Below are 22,985 nucleotides of genomic sequence, written 5' to 3' on the forward strand. Positions count from 1 at the left end.
ACCATTCCCACTGAGAAACGATATTTCTGATTGGTGAAGGTTTAGCTAGTTTAAAAGAGTTCCTTTGATTGGACTATTACTAATCTGTTGAGAAAATTTCAACAAGCACACAAACATCATGGCTGCCACTGACTGAGTAGGCTACCCATCCCACCTCAACAACTGAAATTGTACAACAACTGGTCGTTCAGTGGTAATCATGACGACAAAAATGCCCTTGTTTGAAGGGCTTGGTACGGCAGGAGAAAAAACTGCGGTCATTCTCGACATTGGGGCCGCTTACACCAAGTAAGTAACATCATATTCACATAAACTGATTCTGATTTTTTAGCTACACTATAGTATATAGACTATAGTCTAGACTATAGCTATAGAAGCTATTGGGATGGGTATCCGTCCGGCGTCCGTCGTCAGTCTGTATGTATGTATGTATGTATGTATGTATGTATGTATGTCCGTTTGTGAGGCGTCCGTCCACTCAAATATCTTGAGAACCGCAGTACTTACTGATTTGATATTTATTGTGTAAATGAAAAATATGATTCTGAGAAACTACCTTTTTTTTAAATTTTTTGATATTGTTGAAAATATGCAAATTAGCGCCAAAAAAAGGCGTTTTTGGTAAAAATCTTCTACTTCATAACTGCTGGTCAGACAGCATTGTTATTTGGTATACAGGTCCCTAGGGATAACCAAACTTAGATTTCTTCAAATTGTGATGAAATATGCAAATCTGTATTTTTAAGGAATTTTTTTGTCATTTTTGGTCAAAACTTTATTTCATCAAAACCGCTTGTATAACAGCTTTGATATTTGGTATACAGGTTCCTACAGATGAACTTAATATGATATATTGAATATATGACGAAATCTGCAATTTTGTATTTTTGGTCCAAGTCAAAAAAAGTGTTTCTCAAAAACTACTTGTCTGATGCCTTTGATATTTGGTATACAGGTTCCTAGGGGTTGTCCTAGTGTGATATATTGAAATTTTATGAAATCTTCAATTTTTGTATTTTTGGGTCAATTTTTGCCATTTTTGGTCATAATAATTGTTTCTCAAAAGTTACTCATCTGATAGCTTTGATATTTGGTATACAGGTTCCTAGGCTTTATCTTAATGTAATATATTGAAATTATGATGAAATCAAATTTTGTATATTTGCAGCTAATTTTGCCATTTTTGGTCCGGCCATCCTGAAATGAGCTATCAAAGATATCCACCTTCTTCATCAATACAGGTGTCACAAAAAGTTATTCTTTACATAACACAGCAGAGCTCTGTCAACTGTCGGGTCACTTGTTTTTTCAAAACCGTGGTCAGACAGCTTTAACCTTTTCCTGCCGGGGAAGCGCCCTGTCGTATTCTCCCAAGTCAGTAGACTTGGTTCAAGTCTGTGATTTGTGAATGTTTGAGTGGAGTGAACGCAATGATTTGTATTTTGCTTTCATGTGAAACGCGCGCGTGAGTGGACGCGATGAGTAGGGTGAACGCGATGAGTGGACTGAACGCTATACAGCGGAGTTTCACCCGGAATCACAGACTTGGCTTTCTTGCAGGGTTTGCGTTGCTATAAATTATTCATGAGATGACGTTTTCTTACTCATATATTATTCATAAGATGACATCACTAAATTTTACACATTGGGAGGAGTTACCAATTGACCCAAACGAGACGTGCATAAAACTCACATGGCGTTGTTGACAAAATGTCGAGTGCGATCACTCCCACAAAAGTCAGCACGACCTCTGTTCTATCACCGAAAACGCGTGAAAATATCTGTGTTGTTTGTTGGGCCCATGTTACAAAATGCGAAATCGTGGCCGGTTATTCAAGGATGGAAAAAGACACCGTCCTTACAGTTGTAGCCTGTTCTCTTACGTGCCCAAAGCGATGGAAATTAAAACAATGTGTAGCGACTTCGTATGTCAGTGATTTTCCGCTGCCGGTTGGTGCGCAGACGAACACATCTTTTCCCTCAATGTAACTCTCAACAAGCTTTCTTTGGTAATCTCGCATGATTAGCGATGGTCGACCGATCAGTTGTAAAACGCGGTTGATGTACGAACTTGATGCCATTATTCGCCCAGATATAAAACGTACTCGATGTCTAGCTTTGCACGGAGATGACAACAAACTTTTAATGCATGCAGAGGTTTATTAGCAAGCGTTCTTCTTATTGGCCAGAATAACGGCGGGGGCTGTCAATCATTTTGTATTTGCTCTACGTCACTGTGTACACAGTCCGTCTCACCGCCTGTACTTTGCAAGAAGTCCAAGTCGGTGAATCTGGCAGAAACTAACTCACTACTGCGCAGACTCAAACGTGACGCATTCAATCGCTGGGAAAACCTGGCGCGAGCCGCCAAATATCGGATAGGTTTGTACGAAATAGGAGAGACACAAGAGAAACTATTTAAAGAGATTTTATTTTTTTTAATTCACCGACTTGAACAAGTCTACCAAGTCAGTAGAAAACCGCCCCATAATATGTGCCTGCAAAAGATTGGCTCTCCTGCATGTTATCCTGCCAGGCATTTTGGCAGAAATCGCCCATTTTCAGGGTAGTTTTAGCCGTACTTATACGTGTTAGACTTCGATAATTTCTACATGCCCGTAGACAGGGGAAGGAGCTCAAGGGTTGCTGCAGAAAAAATTGAGGTCACCGGCTTTGTTTGCCCCTGGGAGTGCGTCATTTTATTGCCGTTTCATGTTTATTTTTTCGGAAATAAACTCCTTCAGTATTACGCACGTCCGCTAGGCACAAACATCACCTCACTCGTCTGTTAGTCAGAGACCTGAGGGTCGTGCTAGGGGTGCAGCAAGCACCGTCAAACCTGTCCTGTTTCCCCAGGGTAGGGTCAATTGAATACGTACCTTAAACGACTTGGCAGTGTAGCACAAAAAACTACGTTTTTGCCGTTGTATTAACGACATGGCTGAGCCATTGAAGCACAGCTCAACGTAGTTTAGCCAGCTCAGTTGGGAGTTGGCTTACGAGTGTTACCGTTCATTACTGACTTAATCGAGTGGTCCTCAGTCAGGTACGGGTTTGTACCGACATGGCTTGGGCTGCAGCTAACCAGTGATAACCAGTCACTACACCCCAGTCTTCAGTTCACTTTTGCGATGCACGGGTGCAACGCAATATGCTTCCATTGTTCTAGCCATCGACGTGTCCACATGCCTGGCAGCCATATTGTACTGCTAGCTGGTTTGCATAACAAAAACAGTCCCTGCTAACTGCAGGCGGTATCCCCGTAGCTATTGACCTTATGTCACCTTTTGAATTCTCTGTACGCAAACAGCGTACGTAGTTACTAATGCGTCAGCAAGAGGATACGTTTGCCTGCAAACCAGAGCCAATACTTCGGACGATGGAATAAATAAAAAATCCAAAGCTACGTCCATTGAATGGCACGGCCAAGGCGGTGAAGGACGTTGCCTGGCTTGAACTTGCAGAGCTGAAGCCCAGCTTAGTACGTCGGACACCAGTTTGTAATGGTATTTCCGAGTCGTTCATATCCGTTCCATCGGAGGAACAAGTCGAGCCGTCCCGTCAAAAATACGTTCTCATTTTCAGTCACGCACAACTGAATAAGTGACTTTCGTCTCGCACCATCGGCATATCTGCCAAGTCGTTTGCAAGAGGTAGCCTTCTAGATTAGCATTGCCGAGTTGGTCAAGTTCGGCAGCAATCTCTATAGTGCCAGGCAGCCAAGTACGTCCAACTCCGCCAGAAAACGTCACCGTGCTATCCTGCCAAGTCCGCTAAAAAGCGGTAAAAAAAACCCAGCCCCCTCGGGTGTGGGGGACTGACGGACAGGTTTCTGCACCTTTCCTTGTCTATCGACTCCCTGCGAACCCATTTCGAGGGGAAAAGGCGTTCCTTGTCAGAAAACCTGTCCTCGGATGACCCCTAAACGCACAGGGGATAGCAAAACGTAGTGCCGTCGACTTGGCAGGAAAGGGGGTACCCAAAAAGGGCCCGATTTCCACCGGGTTGGGAGAATACGGTCACCAGTGCTTAGATTCTGGCTACACCGAATTTCAAGCGGATTTTCACCGACTTGGCAGGAACAGCTTTAATATTTGGTTTACAGGTCCCTAAGATGACCTTAGTGAGATAATTTCATAGAGTCAGGAAATACTTAATTTTGTATCCATGTCTATAGTAGCTTCAGGGACTTTCGCCCTAGGTTTTTACTCTTTTCTTTCCTATGGACGTTTTGCAAAGTCTGAAATAAAGACTTGGAAGACACCACGAGCGTCATGATCAACAGCGGTCTAACCATGGAGGTCTCTGCTACCTCCATGTTCTAACAAAGCAAAATGAAAATTAATAGCATGGAGCAAATGTCAGATACGATCATCCTAATCCGGACGTGCGAAATGAAACTGCCTCAAAGTGTCACGACATTTCTAAAAATCAGTCTTCTCAAGAAAAAAATGTTGAAGTATCCACTGACCCTTTTCAGTACTATGAAGCATTAGACTATTTATATGACAGGCGCCTCCTGTCGCAGTCAATAGCAGCATACACAAAGTGCGTAATTTGCAGGTTGCGGGCTTTGGGCTACAGTTTCTATAAATTATGGGCAATATATTGCATAATACAACGATTGTTTAACGATGGGAAAGCTCTTTCTGAATCTGTGTTTTTAGAATTATCGCATAGGCCTGTAAATCAAAACAAGATTCAAGATGCTGCCATGACATCACAGCTAACTGTGTGAGAATGTCTGTTACAAGGAGAAATGAGCAAATCTGATTGGGTAATTCAGAAGCTGAAATGATATTGAATACCTGTAACACCATTGCAGTGGATGTTCACGCTCCATTGCAATTTTTGTGCTTGTGTGCATAGTATTGGTTATGATTTAGCTAATGAATGCATATAGATTCACCACAGATTGTGTTTACATGTTGGAAAAGAAATAAGGACTTGATCCTCATGTTGATAATGCTTCTATGATTTGAAATTACCGTACATGAATTTAACGGTATATTTCTTCAATTAACCATGATATTAAAAATAAAACATTTTTTATGTTGTTGTACTTTTTACCTACATTTGCAGAACAGACTACCATCAACAAATTAGCAGTTATGGGCATCAGTAATGTTTCATGGATATTGATCTTGTTTGGTCTTTCCTACAGAATTGGTTTTGCCGGTGAATCTTCACCTAGAAGTATTATTCCAAGTGAAATTAAAAGATCTCGTACTGAAAAAATTGACAAGGTGGACATCTTTGCTGTTGACTCTGAGGAGCTATACGCCATATTGATTGATTTTCTACATCATATTTACTTTAGGTATGTGTAAATGAGTGATCTGCTTGTAATGCCATGTAAACATAAATAACATGTTAAAGTATAGCAGGATGCAGCATTGTTTCTGAACAAAGCCTAGGGCTCAAAATTAGCAGTGGTGTCGCATCCACAGACTGCCAACTTCTCCCTGGGGCTACCAAAATCCATGACATGGTAGCCCAGACTATTCATTACTTGACGTGCCATGTCTGGTCGATCACTTTTGGACAAGCTAAATGCCGTCCAATCCAACTTAACACAGAAATGCCAGACCATGACTTTGTTATGCAAATTACAAAGACTGTGGAACTTTGCAGCAAAGTTTCAATATCTCAACTGATGTGCATTAAAATGTGTCATTTTGGGTAATTACACCCTGCGATAGTGAGCCCTCTAGTGTCAGCCTTAGTGTTCAGGTTTGCCATACTGCCCATTTCCATTGAGCAGTGCACTTGCCTCAGTGTGCATCCTGTTTTTCTTATCTTTTCTTTTCATACCGACAGTACATAGTCTGAAATCTTCTTCGTTTCTAATATTCTAATCGGTCATTCCTTTTCTTTGGACGACAGGCACAGGAAATGATGGCCAATGAAAATGCATTTTGCCTTTCATTTTGATTATTTAAATGTATCCATCACAAGTATATGGACATTATGCCTCCTCTCTATAGAAAACCCATGGTCTATTTTCAGTCCTGCTACAGTATATTGCTGAAAATTTGCATACAACTCTGAGAATAAAATAGCCACATCAGAGATCAGATTTAAATATCTTTCAAGTCTACAAGTCTCTGTCCAACTGATTTGTCGTGGTAAAAGTATTTACAGTATTCACCCTGGGAACATTTTCAAAGGAAGAGCAGGAGGCATTGTTGTAGGGCTTCCCAGATTAGCAACTTTCCTGAACTTGTAAAATTTTTTTGCCTACTTCAATGTTGTGATCAAGAACAGAAACAGAATGGTGACACATAAACTGATAATCTGTTAAGTTTTTATGAGGGAAAAGATATGCAAAGTTTTAAGAGTTTTTATTTTTGGTCCTGAGGAACTCTGATGGGTAAATTTTTGTTTGACTGTAAGTAATCAATTGTAGGGAGTTGTACAGACATGTTCTATATACTAGTATGTTGACGACAGAATGTGAAGTGACTGTTTAAATAAACTTCATCTTATGACATGTTATGAGTCAAGTCTGTGCATCTAAGTTCTAATATTTCAATTCATGTCTTTTTAGGCACCTACTAGTTAATCCACGCGACAGAAGAGTAGTGATATGTGAATCAGTGCTCTGTCCAACACTCTTCAGAGAGACTTTGGCACAAGTACTTTTCAGGCACTATGAGGTATGTTCATTTAGAAAAAGTATTTACAAGAAGGAAACACTTTGCTAGTATTGGTCTGCATATTTTGTACCTTAACATCCCATCTTCACAAGAAAGAGAAGTGAAATACTACACTAGACCTCACAGATAAGTGACACGGTTGCAGAGAAAAGTTGGTATGTGATATAAAGTTACTGTGTTCTGTTTCTTATCACATCACACCACTTCTAACTTAACAATGCTCATTCATTATACACTATGGTGCAGAATGGGTTCCAGTTAAGGTTAAGTAAAACCTTTTCCAATCAGTGTCTGCCTTAAATACCGGTAGATAAATCAGCTGTGCTATACAATCATCATGAAAGAACACATCCTTCAAGAAACTGTGGTTCATCCAAGTGTGTCTCTGAAATAACACAACAAAGAGCCATAAGCTTACAAGATGACTTTGATTTATAAAGAAATTTTTCCTGTTTTTGTTTTGCAGGTGCCTTCAATCCTTTTTGCACCGTCTCACCTGGTGACTCTTTTCACTCTAGGTATCAACAGTGCACTTGTCATGGATGCAGGCTACACAGAAACTCTTGTTCTACCAATATCCTTTTGTATAGCGTTGATTTTAATGCAAAGGTTTTAATCATCATGTATCTCAAGAAAGAAACAACATCGCATACAACTGCTGACAAGATTTGAAATCTTTAACCTCCTTTAAAGCTCCATAAGCTGTATCTTTTGGCTGTTTTTTCAGAACTTTTGTTTTGTGGTTTCCCTACACTTTCTGCATTGAATCCCTAAACTGTAATTTAATGCCAAGTATTTAGCATATCAACACAACCTATATGAGTATAATCTCCATTGTTATCGTTGAAAATTGTATTCAAGTCCGGACTAGAATTCATTTGTAAACAATAAACAATGATCACTACACACATACAAGCTGTGTTGACAAAAAGAATACTCGAAATTTCAGCATGATAAATGGATTAGGGTCAGACACGGTAGTTTATATACAGAAGCAGAATACTGAAAAACTTGCCACAAGTTACAGCTTATGTCCCTTTAAAGATTGTTTCCATCAATGAACTGCTCAGTCAAAGAAAAATTTTCATGTGAATTTGAAGCAGAAGTGACTTAAAAATGGTAATTGAATACACCTGAAGAATACTGGCAATGATCTATGAAGTAACAGTAGCAATATGCTAGTCACACGTTGCCTTTTGTAAACAATTTTTGAAAAACCACACCTCCAAGATGATATTCGTTTGAACAATATCATGGTTTTAACCTGGTCAGTCGTTTCAGTAACTAAATGAGAATACCATAGGTCAAGCAGACCATTTTCGCTGAGTGACACAGATATTAATTTATATTGAAAGTGATTGTTAATGATTACCTGTACTTTGACTCTATCAAGTTTTGCGACATGAGATCATTTCAATTGCTCAGAAATCTTTTCTAAAAGTAAATTGCATTGTCTAACAGTGACAGACTCACTGTCAAGTAATTGATTTTTTTTCATATATTAAAAAACCTTAACTGTTTGAACGTTTATGAAGGAACTCCAATAATCAAGGGCTGGCAAGCATTACCACTTGCTGCAAAAGCTGTACACAGGTGAGCAATATGTTTTTGAACTTATATATTACACATACATCTGAAGTAACTATTGCCTTGCTGGTTTTCATGGTAACGCTAATGCTGTGACAAAGAATCAAGGAGACAAGAAATTCAGCAATTTCCAACTAGGCAAACAGTTCCATTAGCATAAGGTAGTGTTTACCGTACTCGTCCGAGTATAAGCCCCGGTTCGGCAACACTAAACAGCTGTAAAACTAGTGGAGGGGCTTATACTCGAGCAACCCAATGTTATCTGGCATAGACGCTTAATTTATGCTAATTTTATGCACGATTTTTTTCAACACCACTCGATCTTTCTATCCCTTACAAAATCGACTTACACATCCAAAGAATTGACTGTACAATCTCTTAAACCGTAACTCTCGGTAGGGCCCTACCGAGAAAAATCGATAAATGGGCGGAGCAAAACATAAGTAATATGGTATCTTTGTGAACAAAAAGTAGCAAATTAAAACAGCTGGTTGAACACCTCCAAAAATAGAACGTGCAGCCACATAATGTAAAATTGACTGCACGGTGACTTTACGTATACTATTTTCACCCAATTTTTACGGTTTACTTTCCGTACGATACATCCACTCATTTCCCCCATAAGTTTGTCTTGAACATAGACTTTTTCGAAAGTCTTACTGGAGCAGAGGTTCGGCGGCGGCGTCGCCTCGGATTTGTACAAACCGTGATGACGTTGCCAGGCGATCGATCGACACTCCTTAGATCTCATGCGTCATGGTATACGTTTCTCGTCCGAAAACGAAGCGTTTGTCATTATATTCTGCGCGTTTTTGAATGATTCAACGTAATGCGTATCAAGACAGTGGCAATAGCTATCCGCATCTTTGTATACGGGTAAACGATGCAGAAATCCAACGAGTAGTTTTTCTGCCACGGGATCTATTATCGGAGTTTTCCTCGGCTCGTCATAGTGTACATCACTCTTGCAGGGAGTCTTGATTGCAGAGTCGTATTTGCCTTGATAATGAGCACCGTTTTGAAACGCCGTCCTAGAAATGCGCATTTCAGGAAAGAACGGAAAAAAATCAAAACAGTTCTAAAAGAACAGCAAATTCGCCTACTAGATGTCCAAATTTATCGAGTGTGGGTTATTTCAATGGACGACGTGGCATTTACACAATGCTCAACTGGCCGAGTGTCTAGGGGTGGTGGACATTTGATATCTCTGGGGGGGGGGCTTGGAAGATTTGGGGGGAAAAAAGATGCCAGGTGGAGTTGCTCGAAAAAAAAAATCTGGCTTTAAGTGGCTGATGGAAAAACAATTATGGACCATTGCGACTCGGAAAAAAAAAATCTTGCAATTGTTCGATGCACACTGCAGCATCAATAAAAATCAAGCAGTAGCTCTGGAGTTTTATAAAGCATAAACCATTTCAAGCTTGAGGAACAATAACTGAATATGAACAATTGTACAGTATACATGACCTTCTGATTAGAGGAAGTATGCTGAAATTGAAATTGCTCACCAGTGTTTTCCAGAAATGTGTAAATCTGAATGTATGGATTTTGTCAAAATACCACAAGAAGAGAGACAGCCTGCAAACATTTTACTATTATCGTTTGCGTATAGAAACTCATAACAATGAAAAAATGCGTAGAGACTCAATCCAATGCGTAATATTATTACGCATTGGATCGACTCTCTACACATTTTTTCATTGTTATGAGTTTTCTATATACGCATGTTTTATTGTAAATGCGAACACTGTTATAGTGAATTATCTTACCAATGTTTTTCTTAACAAAAGCGAATGTGTTTTGATTAGAATTGAATGAGTTTGATGGTTTTGGGGAAACTACTATGTGGTAATGAAGAATGGGAAATGGGCAATGAAATGAGCAGACAGCAGGTGATTTAAGATTAAATGTTACATCTTCACTGCAAATAAAGCATAAGTGTGTCATAAAAATACACAAAACAAAATACAAACAAAACAAAATCATGTTTGTTTGTTTTGTTGTATGTGAGCCACGTCTAAGACACACAACAAAAGTACTGTTTCAGTCTGTAAATGTCACCTCAGATGCCACCAGAGAAAACCATTTCCACTCCAAAATTTCATTTTCGCCTTGCGAGAGGGGGGACACCCCCTGTCGCGCTCTCCCCCCCCTCGTTCGCTACGCTCACTCGCCACTCAGTCGCTTCGCTCCCTCGCAGTCCACCCGTCTACTTTCTTAAATTACCCGGCTACTTTCAATGTAAGGACAACACTGACAAGTAAATGCCATAAATGTACATGATTTTACAAATATGTTTTTGTAAAGTGAATCAAATATGTACATGTATTTACATATCTTTATTTAGTTTCTTGAATATAGTCTGTGTGCGATAGAACAGCATCTTGTTACTGGGTGTGAAAAACCAAGCAAACAAACATTGCACCGAAATTTGGTACAAAAAAAATATATCTCGAAGAAGGAAAGTGAAAAAAAAAGTTGCCAGCATATGCCCTGTAGAAAAAAAATAATTCATGGTGAAGCACGTGGGAAAAAAAATAATGGCTCTCCACCAATCTTCCAAGCCCCCCCCCCCCAGGTATCAATGGTCCACCCCCTACCGATTTTGTAGAGCTTTTGTCTTACAAACAATCCTTTCCTTATTCGACCTTAGTTTAGCGAGGCAGGGCTGTGTCTCCATTATAAAACGTAGTTTTCCACAGTTCTTGGATGGTAGTTGTAGTTTCCTTTCAAAATTTCGTTGTCTCATGAACTCGGCGCTGTCGCGATGGGAGGGTACCGACGACTATTCCCCGGCTTCGATTACACGTTTTATGGTGACCGAAATGAAATGTGGTGTCGATTTGTTGTCTTATGATTATTTCAAAAAGCTTCTGAAAAATACTTATTTGAGAAATCAAACCTGTTAATATTTAATCACCTAAAATAAAACCAGAATAAAGTGATCGCATGATCTCTCGGAGTATTCATTTCAATGTCCATCCCTCCTTATAAAATGGTGAGTTCTAGTATTTCGCTACTTTGAACGATCCCGCCAAATCGAGTGCACTTGCACTTCTACACTCTCCACGCAGTCGCGATACTAGTTCATTACAAACGCGTGGTAGTCAGAGTCAGACTGCTAATCACACTATGTCAGCTGGCTTTATGAAGATAGCGGTCACTGATGAGCACTAGAGGTAGCCTCGGGAATTTTCTTTGCCAGGAATGAATTGGAGCTAGCTGTGATGGGGATCGAGCGCGGACACTTGAGTGCAACTTATGAGACTGATTGGTACGTGACCTCAGCTGCCGCCGGCGACGTCTGATCAGATCATAAGTGACCCAGCAGTGACGACCGAATATGCCGAAGGCGATAGCAGGCGTCAAAAAAATACCGGTTATGTCAGCATATTGGATTCTTGAGGCTACTTGTTTTGTGTCACATAGGCATGCACGGCTTTAGATCGGGAAAGAAAATGTATATCACTTTTGGAAACAGCTAAGCGTAAGCGATAGTTACGCATATCGCATTGCGATGATTGCGCTTTCAACAGTACGTTGACTAGAGGGTAAAACTTGAAATTTGAAAAGAAGACAGAAGATATACAGACAGTGTAGACAAAGTGAGAGATCATGCCAGAATTTGTGCTGGTACTTGTCCGTGGTCTCAACCCGAACATACCAGACGTACTTTATGTCGGGCATAAATGACAGTATAGGCCTTCCTGTCTGTAAAATGTACGGCTCAGGTAGGCCAACATAAATGAAAACGGTCCTTTTCAGGACCAACAAATTTTCCAAAAAGAGAACTACCGAATCAAATGTGTTTGCATGTATTTATTATACACAGTGTGTGTGCCGTGTTGTATCTTTCGGTACGCTCCGAGTATTTGGTGTTTTTCCCCGCGTTGAACAATCAACGCTACGTACGTAAAAAGTAAACAACGTATCGCTCATGACTCATTTGCAATTTGCATATCATGTCAATCATGCAGATTCAAACTGAACATCGAACGTTCTACCGGCGATATTACCGCAAATATTTTATCCTTTTCCTTGTTCCAGACGTCATTTTAAATTTAATTTCGTCAGAAACGAAGTATATTGTGCTCCAAATACTTATACACATATCCCTCAATTTCCAAGAAAAAAATTAATCGGTAGATTTCTAAATTACCGGTTTTCATTGACGACGTCCAGAGCGTACCGAGTACGTTTGAATATCCCACCATTATGACCACTCTCGTAGGTTCTCGCGCTTTTATACGGGAGTTGGGCTTATAATCAAGTGACATTTTGGTGAAATTTCAGCGTCGAAAAAAACCCCAACTTGAAACAAAGACGTCATGTATGCTGCTGATCAACAATAATGTGAACAGGCATGCATTGCCCACACAGAAAGGCAACTCAATATTCCAATATCAAACTGTCTACATCTTGTGATTACAACAACATAGCAGTGAAAATTGTAATAGTCACCAGGAAAAGTCTTCACACATGAAAGGATAATTGCTTCAAACAAAAGAAACTGCATGTTTCAAGCATGAAAACATCGTGGCCGTGAATGAAAATAAACAATGGCGGACGTGAGTGAGACTATTCTATTTAGGCGACGGGGGTGAGTAGGGTCAAAGAATCAAGATAGTACTGGAAAAACTTGTCATTTTCCTTACGATATTGTCAAGGGAACTCCAGTTTCCCATTGTTTTAACATCTTTTAATGGTTTCTTTATTATCTAAAATTAATTTTACCAAGTTAAATGACCAAATATACTCTCCTAACCTTTCTGTATTTGAGTTACACTAGGGTAGGGGCTTATACACGGATGTAATGCATTTTCTAAAATCCTCTAAAATCAGTAGGGGGGCTTATACACGAGCAGGGGCTTATACTCGGACGAGTACGGTAAACATAAACAGTTGAGGGAGTCTTCCCCTTTACTGTCTATGATTTGAGGTACTGTGACAATGTCAATTGTGTGGCTGTTATTGGTGAAATTCAGTAATATAAGGTTATTCACAAAATACCGGGAATTATGTCCGAGTACATTGTGCAGCCGAGGTATTGTCCAAGATGCGTAGCATCAAGAATAATACCGAAGAGAACGATGTACTCCAACATAAATTCCGGTATTTTGTGAATAACCTTATTATTATACACCTTTTTAGCCCAATTTTACAAGGAAAAAGTCAAAATTAAAGCGTTTTTGGGATGCATGTCATGTACTGCACTGAGTGATCATGTTCAACGCATCCACAAATCACACAGAACGAAATTTCAACCCAAGCAGCGCAGTGCACATAGTGGAAATTGTAGGTCAGCAGCATAATTTCACTCAAATTCACAGGTTTTGGATTGACTACTATTAACTTTGTGAAGTAGTGAACTTTAGAAGTATATTTTTTGTTAAAAATTTAAAATCGTCTCTCCTTTTTCCCCCGCGTTGATGTAAAGGTGTTTTGAGGTCAAAGGTCAAATAGCATCCAATAACACCTAAAGTTATTGTACTCCGCGTGAAAGTTATTGGACTCTGATACTGAAACTTACTGTACGACGACACTCAATAGGATTAAGACACAGGTGTATAATAATATGTATTTGTGTATTGTTTACATGTTTCCTTGTAATTGTACTATGAACAGTACTTCCATTGAGTTGATGTCCAGCGGATGATACAATCTGTAATACTCATCTAGTCTGTTTGTGCCTGTATCCATTCATCTAAAGGAGGTGAAAACTCATGTTGTGCTTGACTTGCTTATCTGCTTGTCCAGGAAGACAATTTTGAGGTCATTGACCTCAGGTTTCTTGATTTGCTTACCCCTGTTTGTTGTCCCTTATGAATGCTATTATCGAAAGTAATATTGGTTTTTCATCCATTTCAGCAATTTAGAAGCATTACTTCTTGAGAATGGGACTGTAACTACACAATCTGCTGGTCACAGGCCTCTGTCATCAATCATGAGTAATGTTCCTCCACACATATTGGAAGACATAAAAGGTAAAGCAGAGAAAATCAATTCTACTGAGTAAAACACACAACTAATGGCATAAATGTTTGCGAGATTCTATCTTTGTCTCTAATTATACCTTGCAACCATGTCATTCACAAGTGCCAATTATATGGTAAATGCACGTATCATCACTTGTGTTAACCTTTCCTGCCAGACAGTAATAACTGTATCCCTTCCCCATCAGCCAAGTCAGTAAAAGCGGTATTGGCCAAAAAATGACGTATTTTCACCCACTTGGCTTGGTATGTTATGCATCTTTTGTCAAAAAAAAAACAAGTTTCAGTATTATGTTTTCAACAGCCTTCAAATGTACAGTATTATGTTAAATACATCATATTGAATACGTTGTGTTTCATTAGTTTTAACCATCTTGACCTGGTGGTGAAATATGGACTTGGCAGGAAAAGTGTTAATGATGATTATGATGAATTTATGTTCTGTTGCTTATAACTCAAGAAGAGTGAGGATTTTGTAGATTATAAGTTTTCTAGTGTAAATTTACATTAAACATCGGTAAGCATAGCTTCCATCATTAGACATAAGTTGTGTAATGCATGATTTTAGATGCAAAGTCTTCAGTGGCTTTGTATCAGTTTTGTAGAAATTTGATCATGTACTTGTCATCCGAGGCAGCTGATCTTGAAACCATAATTGCACAAGCAGCAGCAATATACCTGAACATGTATTTTGACAAATGTTAAACAATGATGTATTGTATATATTCTTTGTAATAGGAGGGTGCATTCATCTTAATCCAATAATTTAACAGAAATTCAAGACTTCAGATTACTGGTTTCATACTGTATAATAAGGAAGTGATAAAATTATTGGAGATCTCTCTTCCGTTGAGTTGATGGTTGAGACTTTAGGGAATCATTTGAGTCCTTGGTGATTGTGAGTTTGGTTCTGAGCTGCAGACAGAATCATTGCAAGATGATTAGTACCAAAGGTTCTGAGCATCATCTCAGTCCAAAAGTACTCACCTTCTGTCCTTCTTTCATCCTTCATCTGAGATCAGTCACTCAAATAACTATGCATGATTTCTACAGTGATGGTATTGAAGTGTGTAGCACATATTTCAGTCATCTTTTCATTCATGCTTGAATTACAGTGAGGACATGTTTTGTTCCTGAACTTGCCAAAGCCAAGATGATTTATGAAAGTCAGATGCATGGTGATTCAAATAAGGTAATATCATCACTCTCTCAATCAAAGATGTGTGTTGGATGCTTTTTCAAGTTTTCTGTACTTGAAAGTCAATATTCTTCCATGATTGTGTAATTTCTTGTCCAATTAATTGCCAAACTTTATTCTGCAGTTTTACAAAGTTCTTTTGTGTATGATTTTAAAATGATCCCACGTAACATTGTAAGTCAGCCCTGTTGTATATATAATGATAAATATATGCTCAGAAATATCAATGGTTTGTGTCAACAGATTTTTTGTCATACACATTGATCTGTTATGCACAATGAAGTGTATACAGAAATATTCTTGGCATATCTAGCAGGTTAACCAGTGAGGAAATCATACAAAGCTAATGCCACATGATGCAGTGTTTCATCTAGACAGGGGGATGTGGGGATTCCCCCTCTGTTGACATATTAGCACCCCCTAGTCGTTTGTCAAGGGGGACCAGCCCCCCATGAAATGGTACCAGTCACACCTTAGAGATACAAGTAGAACTCATTAACTGGTGAAATCCCACCTTAATTTTCTGGTAAAGGAGAAAATCCCCCCTGTTGATGCCATCCTGGATGAAACACTGCACATGCAATTCAGAAGTATTGATTCAGTGTCTGTTTGCGATTCAGAGACCAACTCCACCACCCTCTGTGGAGTATCCACTAGAAGGTGACAAGATACTGCACATAGATGGCAAGATCAGAGAAACCAGTGCTGAAGTGTTATTTGATTTGGACAATGATGAACAATCAGTAGCCACATTGATTCTAGATTCCATACTGAAGGTTAGTTTTTATACACAGTGTGTGCTGCTCAATGTTAGACATGAATATTGATGAAATGTTGTTTGAGAACTTTGAGAACAGCAGTAATATAAGAAACCAGAGTATTATCTGCACATATTATCATTGAAAAAATTATCCCTGCAATGACGTATTTGCCAAGTCAAAGTTAAGGAAAAAATCTGAGTCAACACTTTCATAACTTTGGAATTGTGTGTACTAAATATGACTTTCAATGAAAGAAAGAAAAAGTTATTGAAGGACATCCAGTTCAGAGATTTGTGTTTGAAAGAAGATAATGATAAAAATAGATACTTATTGAAAACTTATCAAGATACATGTATTATACACTCAAACCAAGGATCATAAAGATTTTCTGCCTGAATTTCAGTGCCCATTAGACATGAGGAAAGAGTTAGCTTCCAATGTAGTGTGCATTGGAGGTACCAGTTTGCTGCCAGGGTTCAGACAGAGACTCAAGGCTGAGATACTTGATATGCTGAATCGACCAAAGTACAAGGAAGAGTTGCCTCTAACTACCATCAAGTTTCACAATCCCCCTTCTGTTGCCAACTACACTGCCTGGTTTGGAGGTTAGTCACTTTATGAAGTTGATAGGAGGCATAAACAACAGTCGTTATTTGTAATGGTTTTTCTTTTCCTGAAATATTCCTGTTCCTGTGGCAGTATAATCGACCATACCAGGGTACCTGATGTGTTTTAAGGAAGAACTTTTTAGTTCATGAAAAGTTGACAATGAGTGCCACGTCAGTGGCAAGTATTTTTCATCAAATCATTCTTCATTCACATACCATGTCACAAACGTAATGAAATTTACATTTGTTTTCAGTAGAAATACAATTTAAATACCAGGTTCTGAGAAAATTTATTCAATTATTATTTGAACAATTAGGAAATAAATGCTTGTAAGGAATACATTTCATAAAAAAGGTATTCTGGTAGTTTGTTCTGAATCTTCTAAATTATAATAATTTTCAAATCCTCGTATTTGATTTTTGGTCCATTTGAACCTGTACACCCCAACTTGTCTGTAAACAGGTCCACAACCACCAATGATAACAAAGAGTTTAGGCTAAAGCATGATGTTGAATGAGTTAAACCATGAGCGTGCAATAAAGGGTTCCACTCGTTCACATGTTCCATTTATGGGATCTGAGGCTATAGCCTGTGGCAATTACGCTCATTTGAAAGTCAGTATTGATTAATTCTTGAAAAATATGATTCTTTCCATTTTCAGGTGCAATATTTGGTGCCTTGGAAATCTTGGCCCATAGATCAGTTTCCAGGGATGCATTCTTGAAGCATGGAAGGGTACCGGATTGGTCTTCCGTGGACGACTTGTCACAGGAATCCGAAGTCATTCCAAAGGAGAAAACAACTCTGCCCTTATCATCTCTTACAAGGCAATTAGCAAAAGAAAAATGAGCACTGTAAAACAATGTCAAATTTCTGATTTCTGGCTGAAAATGCAGGGAATGGGAATTTCAGTGATTTTCCAGTCATCTTTTAATCATCCTGAGTGATTATAACATGTGAATTCAAAACACACAGATGTTTTTTGATATTTGTACGCTTCTGAAAGCTTGAATACTATAATAATTATGAAGGATTCTTTGAAAAAACGTTTTTGTCTAGATCTTAACTTATTAAATTTCCAAGGTGATACACCCTGTCTCAAAATGTGGTTTTATATGCTTTATATTTACTTTTCCAAGTGTATTTATTTGAGTATTGTGCAAGATGTTCAGTCAAATGTCATGGATAGAACTTACCAAGATGTCAATATCTGCACGTTTTGCATTTTTGTTTATTCAGGGACATAAAATGTGCTTTGTCAAGATCTATAGATTGTCTATTAGAACAAAGTGAAAGTAGAACTGAATAACCAGAAGTGCCATTGCCTGTTATTTTTGAAAACACTATTTTTAGCCTATACATGGAACTTGTCATGGCGTTTTGTTTATTTTTGCATGTTTCTTCATTGTATCTGTACAATATGATCATGATTGTTGTTAACTGAATCTGTAATCTGTAAGGATCAATTGAGTATAGCAGTTACTATTTCAATAACAGTATGTATTGAAAGCCACTGTGCAAAAGAAGTCAAATTGCAGTAATGATAATTCACTGCATACTGCAAATAAATTTATCTATGTCTTAAATCATGAAATAAATTCTTACAGGGCAAGTAACTGGTACATCATTGAAGTTTATGATATTGTCATGGATGCAAATATTAAATTAAAAACAAAAAATGTTGGGAGACTGCTACAGATCAAATTGAGATGACTTTTAACTCAGATATCTCACAAAGTGTTTTGTGTGGTTGATGGATTCATTTTGAAATGAATTTAGAGTATCATGAGTTTTTTCTGAAAAGAAAAAAAATCATTACAAGGCATTATTTTGGTCACAGAAAGCCATTTGCCTTATACTTTGCTCAGTTTTCAGATTTTATTTGCCTTTGCCAGACAAGGTCTATCATTTGAACTTACACTGACTGAGTACCATCTATGCATCAGTTCTTTAGCCATGTCTCAGCCATGCTTGAACTAAATATGTTGTGGAATAGTATCCAATGGCCTCTTGTCAAAATACTAGATATGGTGGGCCAATCACTTCCAAGGTGTGGCTGAGGGATAGCTTCCCATAACAGTACTGTGTACAGTTATTATGCTGCTCCAATTTCATTTCAGTGTGGGTGGCTCTCAAGGCACCTTTATCCAGGTTCATCACATCTTTTTACATGGGCATGTCTGAAATCACTTGATTAGAACTGCAACTGCATAAATATTAGTTTGTTTAATGATGGTTGTTCTTTACAGCTGTTAAGTTGCCATTTTGTTCATTTGTTTCATGGCCAAAGTTTAGATACCTCTTAGATTCACCCTTGTTGACATATGTTGGTAGACTTCATTCAAAATTAGCCAAGGTGTTCTACAAAGGTTATATACCAGTACCTCAGACAACTACCACAACAGACTAGAAGCATGAATCTTCCTTTGTAAGCATCATATCTCAAATCTCGTATGTTGATATCAGGAATCCCAACGTGAATAAGCTAACAGCCCATTAACAAAAAGAACACTATGAAGAAACTGAAGACCCAGTTATTTGAGTTTGATCATGCAGGATATTGCACAATTTTCGGAAATTGGAGTTGAAGCAGGAGAGTTGAGACTCACAAGACTAACTCACTGTCAAGTAATCGCGTCAATACTGAACAAATATGTTTCTTGTCAAAGAATTCCATGATCTGGAAGGTCATGATTGGAGCAAATTGAAGATGGGGATACCAAGTATAGTTTTTTCTGAAGCTGTAGGTAGAGGTGATATGCTTGAAGCTGTTGTTCAGACACAAGTTTCTGAGTATGATCCTAACTTGCCAACTAAAGAGAAACTTCTATAGGCTCAATTATCAAAAGTTCAAACACAATGACAGAGAAACTGACGAAGTACTTGGTGAAGATTTCCAGAATGTGTTCAAAATATTGGAAAATCTTCCATGTTCTCACAAAATTTTCTTTTGCATAAAGAAATCAATAAAAATAACAATTATATATTCATAAATTACACTGCAAATTTTCAAAGTGTCGAAGCTTACCATGAAGTTCATCAATTTGAGCAGGATTTGCAACCGCGTTCATTTCCAGTTATACAAGACACAGAATGGCGTTCACTTGACTTGAAGACACTTTCTTTTTAAGGAAAAAATTGAAGGCTTCTCTGAAGTTCCCTGTCATGAAATCATCAGAAAAAGGTGCTGGTTTTGAGCTGCCATGACAGAATCGTGTAGCTTTAATAAGCTCCTTTACCATTAAACAATTCACACTTTTAGTCTGTTGAGGCAGTTGTCTGAGGTTATGCCCAGGATTGTATGTACATCAAACTCTGTATAGTGTGATCACAATTTGCATCGTCATTGACCAGCTGAGATTATCAAATGAACGATGACACCATTAATGATGACTAGATGCTCAAGTGTGAATCACTTCAGTCTAATGCTAGGTGTATCATTTTCAATAAAATTTACTTTATCACTCAAAAAAAGGCTGACGTCCATGGCCATTCTTTATTGGACTACCAGTATATATTGAAAGTGGTCAAATGCTAAAAATATCAACCTTGGTAACATATCAATGTGTGGCATTGGCTCTACTCTTGGTTGTTCCATGCTGGTGTCATTTCTCTAAATGAAAAACAAAGGTTGAAATGTTGTGAGTTCTACATCTGACTCTATCTATACATGTAACAAACATGCACACAGATCTAGACACTCATGCACAATTTTGGTGCATATAACAAGTTCAACCTGTTCAACTTGCTCCCTTTCATGAGTTGAAAATGCCCCTTTTTGGGTGTGTTTTTCAACTTTATATTTTACTGTGACCCCAGTAGAACTCGATCTTGTGACTATGTTAATGCCAAGAAATGCATAAATTACCACAAAGTTTTATACAAGAGGTTACATGTAAAGCGTACTCATATCAAATTAAATTAGATGGGTATCTAATATATGTAAGACAAATTTTCAATGAGAAATTATGGTGCATTATTTACATTTGTAGAAGAAGATAATCACATCCACAAAGAACACCTGTTTCTTTATACATAAGAATATTATGAAATGATTGATTTTCTGTAGTGTGATAAAAGCCAAACTCAGGTATTTGAATTAGATTTAATACTCATACGGATCCTTTGATATCTTCAGGGTGGGGGTCTCAGGATTTTTAAAAAAGTTATTCTCAGCAGACATTGATGAGACATGAAAATTTAGCAACAGATGGCTTGAAAGAGCAAAAACATGGCCAAGCTGATGGGGGGGGGGGGGGTTGAGAACAGTCTAGGGTAGGAGCATTAGGCCATTCGATATTGAGTGGGGGGGGGGGCTTTGGAAGTCCTTTTTTCCCCATTTCCCCTTGGAATAGTTTTTTTCAACTCTGTCAATTCTGGCAGCTTATTTTCTTATTGTTTACTTTGCCCTCTCAAAGGAATTTTTTTGTGTAAGTGTACTCAGTACACACCCTACTGCAAATATTCCCTTTTCTGTTTGTTAAAATGTTTTTGTTTACATAACAAAAGTAAACACAACAACAGCAAATGGGAAAGTATTGCAAAGCTGCGAAAATCTTTATATTAGTTTAAATTTTTCTGCTATCTTCAGTTGATTTCTTTTTCAAAGGCAACTTCTTGGAATCTTTTTCCTCAAAACTCTTTAAACCCCTCTGGATATTGAATGGTTCACCCCTAACTTTTAACAGTTTTTAGAACAAAGTCAGCATTGATAAATATGCATGTCCTGAAAGTTAATTTCAAATATCCATTTACTTGTATGCAGTTTTGTCTTGAATGGAGCAAACATTGGGATGGACCATTTGATGTACAGTGTGTTAAAGTTGCAAAGATCAATAAAGTGGCCCAATGTTTTTCTAACTAGTGCACTTGGCATTGGTTTTTTTTCAACTTTGTGAATTCTTCTCAGACGATTTATTTTAAATCAATCATATTCAAAGTACATATGGGGCAATAAGTGGCGGACAATTTGATATCCTTTGGTGGCCTTGAAGATTGACTGGGGAGAATTATATTTGTTTCCCTGCTTCACTTGGAATTATATTTCAACTTTGCTAATTCAGAGGAATCTCTTTTTCTTTTTGTGTGCCCGAGTGGAACCTAAATGCCATGTCTCTGTTCTTCTAGCGAGATGTTTTTTCACATGACATGAAAAAAAGAAAATTGGGAAAGCAATGTACAGCAGCGCAAGTGTGATATATAACTTAAGACATACAGTATCTGCTTCAGGAAGCTGGAAAGTTAGAAAATAGAAACAAGCTGTACTGCAGCAAGATAACTAATGGAGGATTAAAAAAGAAATTGTGGACTCTGTAAAAAAACTACCACTGTCTAGTGATTAAGTTTGTTCTAGGCATTCAAAAGAAACCCATTAAAGATTTGAAACACCGCACAATGCATAGAGGGAGAGGAATTATCTACACTGAAGTGACACAGTTAGTTTGATTACTCTGGGGAGATAACTTGAGGCAACAGACCACTGCTATCAAGAAAGATGTTTTGACAAAAAATATGAAAATAGCCCCAAGTAATTTGCCAATCATTCAAACAAATCCAAGTTTTCAGACTTGCGGTTTTAGACAAAAAATGCAAATTCGATGAAAAATATCTGACAGTGCCAAGAGATAATGGAAAATACCTGACAGTGGAGCTGCAAAGTTGTATTATATTTACTGTCCTGTAATTTTGTTGTGAAAATGATGTTACACAGGAAAAACGCACTCATAATTAATCCCCTGAAACTTGGTCTATGGCAACATGAAAAATGTGATATCCACACGCTTCGCTGAAAATGGAAAGAAAAGTTGAGTTCTAGCGTAAAAATGATCCTTCATAATCACAAGCATTTATTTTTACCAGTTATCAATATCTACAAGTAATTTTGTAAATTATCACAATATGTCAGAATAATTTGTCACTGGCATTGTGTTATGCAAACAAGTACGATCACATGATTGGAAAGAAGGAACGTTCTTAGGAAAACAAATCTGAGTAATAAATAAATCGTCGTGACGGGAAAAAAATAAGCATCATTTTATCCTCCGGACCGGATTTGAACCAGTGACCTATGGATGACAATGCAGGAGCCTCTACAGTCCACCGCTCTACCAACTGAGCTACCGGAGGTGTGCTTGCCTCACTTGTCACTTTTATGGTACTCAAATAAATAACAATATCA

The 22,985-nt window shown here is 38.1% G+C and overlaps 1 protein-coding gene and 1 non-coding gene across 2 annotated transcripts; one reads left to right on the top strand and one right to left on the bottom strand.

The window, feature by feature from the left end:
- The first annotated feature begins 96 nt into the window (after positions 1–96).
- On the top strand, positions 97–20,281 carry LOC139149050 (actin-related protein 10-like). The gene is made up of 10 exons (XM_070720570.1): positions 97–288; positions 5,165–5,320; positions 6,551–6,659; positions 7,126–7,233; positions 8,185–8,252; positions 14,115–14,230; positions 15,355–15,431; positions 16,058–16,213; positions 16,602–16,803; positions 17,469–20,281. The coding sequence occupies exons 1-10, from the start codon at positions 200–202 to the stop codon at positions 17,654–17,656; spliced, it is 1,269 nt and encodes a 422-aa protein (XP_070576671.1). The 5' UTR covers positions 97–199; the 3' UTR covers positions 17,657–20,281.
- A 2,563-nt stretch (positions 20,282–22,844) lies between these two features.
- Positions 22,845–22,933, bottom strand: Trnay-gua (transfer RNA tyrosine (anticodon GUA)). Its single transcript is given in 2 exon segments — positions 22,845–22,880; positions 22,897–22,933. It is a non-coding gene; the product is annotated as a tRNA-Tyr (tRNA).
- Positions 22,934–22,985: the final 52 nt, after the last annotated feature.

Source organism: Ptychodera flava, chromosome 14 (genome assembly GCF_041260155.1).
Source record: "Ptychodera flava strain L36383 chromosome 14, AS_Pfla_20210202, whole genome shotgun sequence".
Taxonomy (NCBI): Eukaryota; Metazoa; Hemichordata; class Enteropneusta; family Ptychoderidae; genus Ptychodera; species Ptychodera flava.

Excerpts from the sequence above, each read along its gene's own strand:
- LOC139149050 (XM_070720570.1), top strand. The coding sequence starts at position 200 with ATGACGACAAAAATGCCCTTGTTTGAAGGGCTTGGTACGGCAGGAGAA. Across the intron at positions 289-5,164 it reads ATTGGGGCCGCTTACACCAA|AATTGGTTTTGCCGGTGAAT; the intron begins GTAAGTAACATC and ends TCTTTCCTACAG. Across the intron at positions 16,804-17,468 it reads CTACACTGCCTGGTTTGGAG|GTGCAATATTTGGTGCCTTG; the intron begins GTTAGTCACTTT and ends TTCCATTTTCAG.